A 12,896-nucleotide genomic window follows, 5' to 3' on the forward strand; every position below is an offset into this window, starting at 1 on the left:
GGCTGGAGCACTTCACCTGTGAAGACAGGCTGAGGAAGTTGGGGTTGTTCAGCCTGGAGAAGGGAAGGCTCCAGGGAGACTTTAGAGCGGCCTGCCAGTACCTAAAGGAGGGCCTACAGGAAAGCTGGGGAGGGATTCCTTGTCAGGGAGTGTAGGGATAGGATAAGTGGCAACGGCTTCAAACTAAGAGGAGGGAGATTTGGATTAGACATGACAAAGAAATTCTATACTCTGAGGGTGGTGAGGCACTGGACCAGGTTGCGGAGGTGTTCAAGGCCAGGCTGGATGGGGCTTTGGGCAGCCTGGTGTGGTGGGAGGTGTCCCTGCCCATGGCAGGGGCTTGGAACTGGGTGATCTTTATGGTCACTTCCAACCCAAACCATTCTGTGATTCCACGATAAAAGAACCTGTTACCAGGAAGACTCAAGTAGCTCTTACACATCTCTTATTCACATATCAAAATACATTTATTTAAAAACACCAATACATTTATCCCTGTTGTATAGACACCAAAATGTTTATGGGGATCTTGATTAGGAGATCACAACATGGTGAATAAAGCTACCTGTTTGTCATCACCCTTCGTACCCACCAAGCCTTGAAACTAAGATAGGAATGAGACCCAGGTCTTCTGCATCCCACTTCAGATCTCTCGCCCCTATAGCATTTCACTGGTTGTAGCACAAAACTTAACTGAGTTGCGTGAAACAGAGTATAACCTAACTATATGTCCTGGAAACGTATCTGGCAGCACTGTGATAATAAAAAGGAGGCTCTTCCTCTGTATGAATAGAATAACTTAGATCCTCAGGATTCAGTATGCTGCCTAATACCAGAATAACCTGAAATGGAGCCAAGACTTCTCTAAATTCCAGTGTAGTATTTAAAACCACAAGGCCATCCTTTTACCAACGTGCTCATAACCTAAGTATTTCAGCCATTATGATAAACCCATTATGTTTTGCAAACATATTATTCAAATGAAAAAAAAATCATTTCGGATTTTAAAAGCAGTATTTTTATGTGAATTTCATAAAAATATAAGGCAAAGTAGTTGATTTAATGAAAGCACCTTTAGAGGTTATAGAATTAGCCAGATTCTACGGCCATTTGTAGGTTTTCACTAGCAGTTCATATTTCATTTTCTGAGGTGCCATTTGGTATTTAATGAATATTCATAAATTCTGGTCCCTTCTAAAACTAAAAAGAGGTTTTCTCGAGTCCTGTTCCTTTCCTCCTTAAAAGTTTAATTTAAAAAGGCTTGAGTCCTTTCAAGTACCTCCTATCAAATTCCTTTCCTTGGACCAAGGTACCTCTTGGGTATTACTTTGACAGAATGAGGTTTGTTTAATGATCATAGCATTAAAACCTCATGCTCTGAAGACATGCATTAGCACACTGGGGAACAGGGTGTAAAAACAAGAGGTGAAGCAGGGTTTCTTTCCTTCCTTCCTTTCTTTCAACAAATCACACATGAATAAGTAGTTAATTAGGCATCATCTTTATTACTTTGCCAATGAACCATTTTCCCCCAAATGGTTATTCCTTAGTCATTCGATGCCCAGTCTTGCTCCTATTAATTTTGAGACATGGCAAAAATCTTCATCTGTTTCAATGGCACAGGATAAGGCTGTCAAAGAACAATTCATCTCTCAAGAACTCCCTAGTCATTTAAAAGCACTGCTGCCTTGCAAACTCAAAGCCGCATCCAAACACCAAAAACAAGGTACATTTCTCAGTTTTGTTCCATGGATTATATTTGTATAAAGCGGGTATAAAGGGCTGTGCAGTCAGAACAACTTTTTATGCTCCCTCATGCTGCTGTAAAAGTCACCACCAGTTGTAGAGCCTCTAGTGTCAAGGTCATACCATTACATTCTTTCCTTTTCTTGGTTGTACAGGCCACTGGCATCTTTGTTTTGCTCTTCTTATTGTCTTATTTTTTTTTTCTACCACTGGTAATTCTTATCACGTGCCTTAGATCTTGCTCAGAGTTAGTCTTTCACATTGTTTTGGTCCTATCTTGGGTCAGACATAATGCAATTGACCTCTGGCCTTTTGCTGAGTATATCAACCAGATGCTCCACTCACCAAATCAGTTTTTGTGTATTAAAAACATCTCCCAACTTATTATTGGACCTTTCTGTATTTAATCGTCCCTAACTGCCTGCAGAATGCATTTAATTGGTTCTGAGGTGATCCATACGCACTCAGCAAATTGTAGGATCACCAGAGAACTCAGGTTGGAAGGGACCTCAGGACATTTGTAGTCCTGCTCTGAGCGGGGTCAGGTATGAGATCAGATCACTTTGCTCAAGGCTTTTTCCAGCTGGGGCTTGAAGCCCTCCCAGGACAGAGACTGCACAACCCTCTTTGAGCAACCTTTTCCAATGCCCAGCTATAGGGGAAAAGTTTCCTAATATATTCAGTGTTAAATTCTCACTTCAACTTACGTATAGTGACTCTCATACATCTCTGTGATGAACCTGGCCCCATCTTTATGATAAGATCCTTCCACATGTTGGAAGCTGCTGCTAGTCCCCTCACCCTACCCGAACAAGCCCAGCTCCCTGAAGGCCCTGCTCACATTGCAAGTGCTCCAGCCCTGAGCATCTTGGTGGTCCTCACCTGAGCTCACTCCATTTTGTCAATGCCTTTTCAGCACTGGAGGTCCAAGAACTGGAGTTTAAAACATGTGAAGTACAATAACCACAGTCCTTGACCTGCTGGCTATGCACCTATTAATACTGCCCAGGATTCTGTTAGTCGTTTTTTTTTTCCCTTGTCCATCAGGACCACAGGTCCTCTTCAACACAGCTTTCCCAGCCCGTCAGCCCCAGCCTTTATGGGGTGCTAGGGCCTCTGCCTTGCCAGATACAAAACTCCACATTTGTCCTTGGTGAATTTCTTATGGATCCTGTTGGCTCACTCCTCAAGCCTAAGTCCCTGTCAGTGCCAGCCTCAGTCTTGAATGCATCAACCCACAATTTGGTGCAAAGGTGATGAGAGTACACTGCCCCACAACATTATGGCAATATAAATGTTAATATAAATACGATTTTCTTTATCCTTGTTAGGTATACTCACATTATTTTTTTTTCCTCATGCATCTGCAGCTGCTTTTTGTCAAGAGTGCTATAAACATAAATCCTCTACAAAGGACATTTTGTTTCAAATTTTTGCCCCCAAACCAATAAACCATAATCAGTAACTAACAGTCCCCAGGTACTCAAAATGCCACACTTTTCAACACCTTGGTTAAGGTGACAACATCTAGATATGTTTGTCCAAGAGTTTTTTTCCTGGCTTACGACCATGCCTTAGATTTTATCTTCAAATAAAGCTTAAAAATCCTTTTCTTGTCATTTTCTTCAAGTCCCTTTCATCGTATTTTTCCATACGATGAAAGTTAACTTAATTCGTGAGAGATTTTCAACAATCACATTACTTTTCCATAGCCATATCTGGAAACATTTACACTATCTTGGCTTAATCTTCATAGCAGTTTTCATGCTCATTTCGCATTCTGCTTTTCTTGAGCCAAAAATTTAGTGTTCTGCCCCTTTATTAAAATATGTCAAGCACTTTGAGGCATGGGACCAACAACACTGGAAGTATCCTCCTGAGTTACTGTTTTCACTCATAATATTATCACGATAACTTGTAAAATCCATGCAAATATTATCACATTTTTTCTGTTATCACAAATATCCCGAGTTGGAAGGGACCAATGAAGATCAAATGCAGCTCTTTTCTTTATTGCAGACTTACTTTCTAACACTCATACTAATATTTTCCTTATACCTCTTTTGAGTAAAGTAAGAAAGATTGATCTTGATTCTCCTTTTTCATAGAGGTCTATAAAATTTAAAGTTTTAACCATCTACAATGAAACTACATGATTTCCATGTACGTTTACATTGAAATGAAAACATTTTTTTCTTCAACTTCGGCTCACAGTGCCTAAATTCTAAAAAGAGACATGGTAATAGTAAAATGGTAGTAGAAAAAAATGAAAAGAAAGACCTTCATTTAAAAGTTTTCTGGAAGCAGTCACCCACGTATACATGGGTGGAGATAGACTACACTTCTAAGGACTTTATTCAAGATATTGAGAAACAGATGACTTAGAGGAAATAGGCAGTGATTACGTACTAAATCTCAACATTTACCAAGGTGACACAAACCACCTCTCACATATTACCCCATGTGTGTATTCATGGCTACACAACAATCAAAGATGAGCAGTTCAGTTTGCCATGTTTGCAATTACTCATTATCAAAAAGGAAATAACAAGAATGAGAATTAATGGAAAAAATGAAACACCACAAGTGCACATATACAAAGAGACACAGATTAAAACATGTATGAGTTAACAATACGTTATTGTTAGACTGAGGTTTGCACGTAGAACTGAAATCGCTGCTTTATATTAACTGGCTGAATGCCATTTCCAAGTTTTGTATACTACCACTTCAGAGAACAAATTAGTGTCCCACATTAGACTTTTTACAGACTAATTACTTCCTGGGATACAAGCAAAAATGTTATTTAACTCCCCAGTTGCATTTGTATTTGTATTAATCCAGTTACTCAGCTAAATGGATGTCAGTTCAAAGTGGCCAAGTAAAATACTACTACCAGAAACTGAAAAGGAGTTAAAAAGTCAAGCAGATCGAAAAAATCAATATCAACTTCTAAAGTAAATAGGAAAATAAAAATACAATGATGCTTTTTAATATATTGTTTGCAGACAAAACACCAAGTGTTGAGGATTTGGAGGTCTTGCGGGTATTTGGAGGAGAAACTATGACAAAACAAGTATTTTTTAGACTAGCCAAAGAAAATATGTGAAAGTGGGAAGCCCTCTATCAAATAAAGGAAAAAAAAAAACAAGAAAAAGAACAACTGTGTACTCCAGCTACAGACTTGGGGCAAAAAACAGCTTCACTAGCAGCAAATAATAGTTTAGATTGATACTAGAAAACTACTAACTTTAAGTTAAGCAACCACAAAGTTCTGGAAAAGATGTAAAAATCTCCTCTGATCGCACATTTTCTTGAACAAAGTTACCGAAATATGCATTAGAAACAAACTTTCTGTGTTGAAACTGATTCAGTCCTAGGGTGGGGATCACTTGGGCTCACTTCCCAGCCTACACATTAACAAATCTAAATGTAATTAAAAAAAAAAGGCCAGAAAGATATGAATTCCTTAAGGTGGAACACCTCAATGAAAAAAAAAATCATTTATATTTTTTCTCGTAAGGCGTTTCTTAATGTTTAGGGGTTTGATTTGGAATGAACAGGGTGTGGCCTTTACGCACATGCAGACTAACTTCTCATTATATTAAACCTTGAATAATCTGAAATAAGTATTTAAGAGAGCTGGGGAAAATCAGCTATTCACCACAGGCAGTGGACACTGTTATTGTCCCCCCACTCTAGATCTTGCAGCTCTTGAGTCATCCAGTCAACAAAAAGCCCTCAGTGTACAGTCACAATCTATTACCAACAACGTAAAACAATTTATGACATTTTAACTAAGTAAAATATTTCTGATAGTGCATACTTTACCAGTTATGTCATGCTGTTTGAATGACTCACTGTAGATTTGATACTGATTAGGGCAATGTTTCTTCAGCCATTTGCAGACATCCTGCTGGGTCCATAATGCCACAGGCTTGGTCAGCTTCACAGTCCCGGACTAGAAAAGCAGAATGAAAAAGAGGAATGATGTTTAGTGCACACACTAGCTTTGGGAATTTTATGCTAACATCCCATATACAGTATTAAAATAATAAATGTTAGACAGGAGCTGCTGTTGCTGGCAGATATCCAAGTCACCAGCACATTACACATGACCCAACTACTCAAATGCATCATAGCATTTATTACACAAAATTAAAGGTATTTTAACAGTGTTATGCACTGCATGTATGTTCCATGCATCACAAAACTGTACTGTGCCATGTCTTCCTTGAGCAACAGTTTAAAACTCTTTCTGAAAAGATTTTGATCATGAAGGATCAGATTCTTCCACATGCTTTGCAAAAATCACCAGAAAGCCAACGTTTATGGCTAACAGGTCAACGCTACTTTTTGAAAGGAAAAAAAAAATCAGTACTTAAGTTTCCCATTATTGTCTATTAACATAGTAAACACAGTAAATGTATTTTCGTTACAATAATCCTTTTTTTTTTTTGTACATATTCCTTATATCCACAAACAGAGGTTTAATTGTTTCTGTGAATCACTTTAAGGACTGTCCTCTTCCAACTCCACTGCTCCACTGAGAGCTCCTTTTGTCTCTCTGTAGCTCTCCATCTCAATTGCAACCTACAAGGGTACAGTTTTTCATAAGTTTTGTCATGGTCTTGTATTTGAAGTTGGTTTGGAACTACTGAGTGCAATTAGGGGTATAGAATCTGTTATCTGCAAACACTTCTGAGACAGACATATCAAGGTGACATTTTGCTCAAAATAACAATACTACATTTGGTGTAAGAAGGGTCCAGACTTTTTTTTTTTTTTTTTTTTTAAATACAGTGAGTTTCAAGATGAAAAACAGACTGAAAAAAAAAAAAAAAAAAGCCTGTTTTTGCTCTTTATCAGGCCTGTGTGATTTCCACTGTCATAAAAGGTCCAGATTATGGACAACTGACAGATAACAGAACTGAAAAGTCCTAACACAAAGCCAGCTTCAACTTCAGGTCCTGGCCTGGGGAACAATTTCTTCCTTACTGTTCAACAGACAGTGGTTGCAGCCCTGCGAAAAGTTCAAAGCCAGTGCAATCCAGCAACCCTGAACAACTGATCCCTGCTCGGGGCTAGGTTCGGGCTCTCACTTTTCACAGCTGAAGCACGTTAGAGCCTCGGTCAGACCTTTCCCAAACTACAGCTCTTCTCACACAGCAAGGCTAGCAAGTGCAGGGCTGGCTAGTCTAGAAGAAAGTTACTGAATTTATATATATGAAAAATTATAGGGAGCTATATGACTACAGTCAGTATTACAAGGCAGAATGGGATAGCTGCTCCCCATTTCCCAATTATCAACTTTCAATTACCTTAATCTACATCTCGGTGCTCTCTTACTACTATATAGACAGTCTCCTCCTCACCCACCTCCAGCACTCCAATAACAAAAGGGACATAGACAACCTGAGCTCTCACTGGAAAAAGCATGACAAGTTAGTCACATCAGCACAGGTCACCAGCAACCAAGAAGCATCGCCAGTAGATAAGGCTTCTCAGCTAAAATCTGAGGCTATTTAGATCAAAGAGTAGCCTGAACCAGTCGTAATGCAAGGGAAACTCTGCACACAAACGGCAATAGTTGCAGCCTTTGAAGCCTTCAAATCCACAAGTGAGATCTGAGTTTGTGTTCCAGGTTGTATCAGATTATCTGGACAGAGTAATGATTTATGAACGTTCTACCTATAAACTAAGTCAACTGCACTTTCACATGTAATGTCACGTATCATTTAATCAAACAATTCACCTTTGCAGATAGTTTTTTTAAAACATACAAAAATGCTTGGTTTCAAAGTCTCTTTGTTCCCTTGCTGTGCATGCAAAATACTGATCCCTCCAGCTCTCCGGGTGTTGTGGAAGGTTCAAGACAAGTTTTTCTGTGCAAATTTGAGGTGAAAGAGAATATCACCTCAACCGTTCTTCTCCATTAGGACTTAGGGTAGATTTTCTTGATGTTGCCAGCCTGGTCTTCTTCCAGCATTTAGGCAGATGTATTTTGTCAGACAGCCGTTTTCAAAGTTGCTTTGAATTTTTTCATTACTAGAAGCCCAAAGGACAACAGCGGTTTTAAGCTAGTGCTTTGCATGTCTTATTAAGTCCGTAAAGGACATCACGCAAAGATATCAACTAAGGTCCGGGGAATACGGCAGAGCTAAAATTCTGACAGGCAAACATGTCTTGAATTTCTCATGTCCAATTTTGCCTCTCTCTTTTCATAGCCTAAATAAATATCAGAAAAAATATTGTTGAATATGCAATACAATTCCCATCCCTTATCTCAGCCTTTTTTTGTTTCAAACAAAAATACACTCACCAGAAATATGAATCCTGTTTCAAACACATGAATATACATCACCTGCATTTAGAGGTAATCCATTAATGCAAACCCACCCCAAATAATTGATTCTCATCTTGTGCTGTCACCCACCAAGCTACAGCGGGTAGAAGTCTGATTGACAGACTTGCATCCACAAAGAGAAATCCAGAGCTGTTTATGATGCACTATAACCAGAACAGTGCTTGCTTTACCACTAACCCTTCTGGGAAGCACGTCTGTCTCACACACATATAGAAAAATGCTCTGGACACTGCAGATATCTCGAGAAGGGATGGCCTCTGTAAAAAGAGCAAGTGCCCAGTAACTGTTCCTTCTGCATCTATGAAGACTAAAGAAGCTGAATTTCAATGAAGAGCCCAATATTATAGTGTTGGTTAGCTGACTTTTATTACAGATATATAGGTAATGCATTTCATTCTCAAATACATCAAAGAAAAATACAAGTAAAAATAGCCATATAATAGGAGTAATCTCTCCAATTCCGTGGAAATTCCCCAACAACAGAATCTAGACTTTAGCATGTATATCTTTGTACAAGCTGCTGCTTAAATTTAAAGATACTTCTCGAGCATTAGAATTTCTGAAGATGAGAGAATCTGTCAGCTCTTGAAAAATAAATTGTTAATGGTTTTTCTTGTACATCATAAAAATCCTTAAATTACAAATATTTGCAAATATATACAGCTGGCTATAGACTTATAAACTATTTATTCCTAGCAGAAATTACACAAATAGTGACAAAGTTGGTTTTGACTAAGAGGATGCTGCTTTCAGTTCAGTAGCTATGCTCCTCTTATGAGCTTTAAACACTGTTATGTTAAATATCTGAAGAACAAGTTTATCAGCAGTTAGGGTACAAATTTAATACTTCCTTCTGTGCCTGTAGAAGTGAAAGATGCCTCCAAATGTGGCTATTATGCCATGCAACATACAGATCACTGCCCAGACTCGTATATTAATCCTTTACTGTCCAGTGTTCAGAATTATGATTGAAACACTACCGACTTAAACTTATAACCAGCCCTAAGAGGATATTCTTATTATATTGGCACCATCAAGCATTATGTTTAATTTTCTAATTTGTATGGACTTGCTGAGTTAGAGGAATGTAGGTTTTTTAAAGCAATGGTTATAAACAGTATATTGTAGGTACTTTCATTTTTGGAACATCATACCCAAAACATTTCCCAACCAGATGCTCTAGATGTAAGGTTATTAAAAATATACTTCCCTCCCACAGAACTCATTTGTTAGTTCCTTTCCTGTTCTAAAGCTAGATCTTGCACTAAAAAATTCCCAGTACGCCAAGGAAAATGACCCTCACCATAAACATAGCTGCAAAATGAGTCCCCTGCCACTAACTATATACAAACTATCTAGACAGCTGGAAAACACATTATGTTTTATTTTATTTCTGTTTATCAGCTCGGTCAAATAATAAGCCCAAACTGATAAAATATAAAACCTTGGCCTAGCCTTCCATTTTCCTAACAAATTAATCCTAAAATTGCCCTTTACTGGCAACATTTTAATAGTCTTAATCCTGCAGAACACTATGCCAATCTGGCTTGGGCCACATGCAGGTCTAATGAGCACAGAAGTTCTCAGTATTCAGGTCTTGTCTGATATATTTGAAGGAAAACCTGTTTCTTTGGGATTTGGTGTCAAAGTCTTTCTTTTAAATTGCCTAAACACAGTTGTTGTTGTGTGTACCTCTGACTATAAAAATGACTGTCCCAAGAGAAAAAAAAGAATCAGCATATTTAATACATGACAATTTTATGCTTTTTGTTCCACAAAACAGAGAATATAGTACCTAAAATCAACAACTCAAGAATAAATAGATAAATCAAAGTTATATGCAGTGCATTATTAGAGTGTATTTCAGTGTTCAGAATAGCATTAGCAGCCAACTCCTGTTCTTCCTAAGCAGCGACATATATGTTACCTCTTACAGGGGCAGTTTACCAAGTCTTCCAGTTTCCAAGGTTGATTTATTCACCAGAATTTCTTTGTCTCTATCATATTTTATGGTGGAACAGAAAGAAAGGCTCTCATATTTTTGAGTGAAAGAGGATTCAATCTTATTGTTAAAAACACTTTACATACAATATTCCAATTTATTGTAAAGAGCTTTCCCAAAACCATATATTTTTGGTTTGGCATTTATGAGTGTGTTTGTATTACAAAATCCAGGCAATCTGGGACCAGGGTCCTCATTCAAACAAGACTGCAGGTCTGCTGGAAGAATGTAGCATGATACCATTTGCAACATCCAATTTATCAACATACTAATTCTGACCTATCTGCAAAGTCAATGCTTCTTTACACACATTTATCTGAAGTCAGACTTCACAACTTCTGACATTACCATTCATTCCCTGCTCTGCAGTTTACGTTTTAACCAAAAGAAGTCAAAGCAGCAGCAATCTTGTTAGGGCTGCATTGGCCAAAGGACAGAAACAAGGCAAGGCTGCAGGGACCTTCTCTGAGCAGCACACTGAGCCAGCTGCACTTCAGGAATGGGGAAATTTTCACACCAAATACAGCCACTCCGTATTGAACCATTTCATTAACTCATTAACTTCGAGAGAAAAGGAGGCCATTAGCTGTGAGGGATGGCATGGGAAGAGCAAAGGAAAGAACACGGTCACTGCCATCTAACAGGGACAGAGGGCAAGATGGGTGGCTGTCACCCCCATATAATGCAGAGTCCGCTGGGGCAGGAAACACAGAAATGCATCTGAAAACACACAGATGTGTTTGTGATCAGAGAGAACGGGGGGAAAGAAAAGGGATCACGTCATGCAGGATGCTGAGAATGAAGTATTTGTTAAATCAAAACAAACACCCTCTGCAAGCAAACTATGAAATATTTCAAAATTAGATAAATGAAATTTTATTTCTATTCGATATATATACGTATATATAGCAGTGAACTTAAACTTCACAGCTCTAAAAAAAGCTGCTATTTCAGTTATTGTCAAATCTTTCAGGCTGTTGAGGAAGCAAGACTAATGGTATCATCTTCAGAGTTTATGGCACAAAGACGCAGGAGCAGCTATGTCCAGGAGACTTTCAAAATTGTGATTTTTTAAAATACGCTTGGGTTGTATTTCAAAATCCAAGAAAATAAGAATCTTTTTCATATATTCCAAATTACTTCTCTAATATTAAACCATCCATGTAAAATTCAGTACCAACGGCTAACATAAAAGCTGTGATGAAATGAGCAAGGGTTATGAATATATTTTTATATGTTATCTTAAAATATTGAAGAACGTTGGAAGGAAACATTTTAGTTTAGAAATATACCTTCTCAGATAATCATACTTACGGATTTTTCTAGCAAAGACCAAAGAAAATAACAGTAATAAGCAGACAATCCATAAAACACTGAAACCTCCATTGTGCTAGGTTCTTGTCTGTGTTATTTAGAATTTTAATACTTAGAAGAGATGAAAACAACAAACCAAAGAAAATGTGTTTCTTTACTTAAAAAGAAACAAAGGAAAATATTGTAATATGCCTTCCCTTTTATACTGATAAAAAAGAACGTTTAAAACTAATTGGATCAGAAATTCTGAGTTACACTGTAATTTCTTACTTAAGTAACTGTAGAAAAGCAATCAAAGTCAGTACAGTAAATAAAACATATTTAAAAAAAAACTATTTAGTTGAAAGACCTACTTTGCACCAACTTTTGCTTTAACCATGAATTAAACCATTGCTAATGCCACCCCAGGAGGATTCAAGTAGACAGACTACAGCAACTATTATTCCAGTCATACACCAACAAACAACGTCCACTTTGAATAAGACACACATGACAGACCTATGAAGTCTCCCAGATTTTCTGGAAGTGTGGTCAGCCAGCACCAGGCATTCTTTGAGTTGCAAGCCTGTCTCTCACATTTGGAGACCTGTACCAAACTTGCTTACTCCATATAGTAAGGCACTGGCTAGCCTAACTTGTGACCACCAGAGCATGGCAGAGGCAGTCTTATAATGATGGCAAGAGCTTTGACTTGGAGGCTGTGCAGTTCCCAAGGAACTCACATCTATTGATGCAGCCTGATGCTCAAAAGCATGCCACTATCAGCTGCAGGTACTCTTGAGGAACTGCTCCCACACGGCTCCGTCCCACAGGGTCCATCCCCCAGGAGCAAACTGCTCCAGCACGGGTCCCCCACAGGTGGGTGGCAGCTCCCCCCCAAGCCCCCTGCTCCTGCGTGGGCTCCTCTCCACGGGCTGCAGCTCTGGCCCAGGGCCTGCTCCTGCGGGGGCTCTCCATGGGCCACAGCCTCCTCCAGGCCACATCCACCTGCTCCACCGGGGGCTCCTCCACCCATGGGGGGGCTGCAGCATGGAGATCTGCTCCATGTGGGACCCATGGGCTGCAGGGGGACAGCCTGCTCCACCAGGGGCCTCTCCACAGGCCGCAGGGGAACTGCTGCTGCCTGCCTGGAGCACCTCCTGCCCTCCTGCTGCACTCACCTGAGGGGCTGCAGGGCTGCCTCTCACTCCTCACACTCCCAGATGCTGTGTCACAGCAAGGAAAAACACTGACAATAGGTGGGGAAACCCTCCAAGATGTAGGAGAAGTGGATAAGGCCCTCAAAAGTTGATCTGCTACTCCCATCCTCCTGCTTCCAAGAGGAAAAGGTGAGGTACGAAGGAACACATGTACTTCTACCAGGACCTCCCTTCTATGCTATCAGTGGTGTCTCCCGCTCCCCATACTTTGTCTTTCCACAATCCCAAGGGCAAAGTCAACCACTGGCTTCTTTTTGTTGCCTCCAGC

At 39.3% G+C, this 12,896-nt stretch overlaps 1 protein-coding gene across 2 annotated transcripts in view; it reads right to left on the bottom strand.

The window, feature by feature from the left end:
- The window catches only part of SAMD12 (sterile alpha motif domain containing 12), a 169,148-nt gene that overhangs the window by 119,502 nt on the left and 36,750 nt on the right, over positions 1-12,896 (bottom strand). For both annotated transcript variants that reach the window (XM_084282554.1, XM_084282555.1), the window contains one exon: positions 5,578-5,707. In XM_084282554.1, the coding sequence (XP_084138680.1) occupies positions 5,578-5,707 (130 nt within the window). The remainder of the gene's footprint in view (positions 1-5,577; positions 5,708-12,896) is intronic.

This window comes from Netta rufina, assembly GCF_964035555.1.
Source record: "Netta rufina genome assembly, chromosome: 2".
Lineage (NCBI taxonomy): Eukaryota > Metazoa > Chordata > Aves > Anseriformes > Anatidae > Netta > Netta rufina.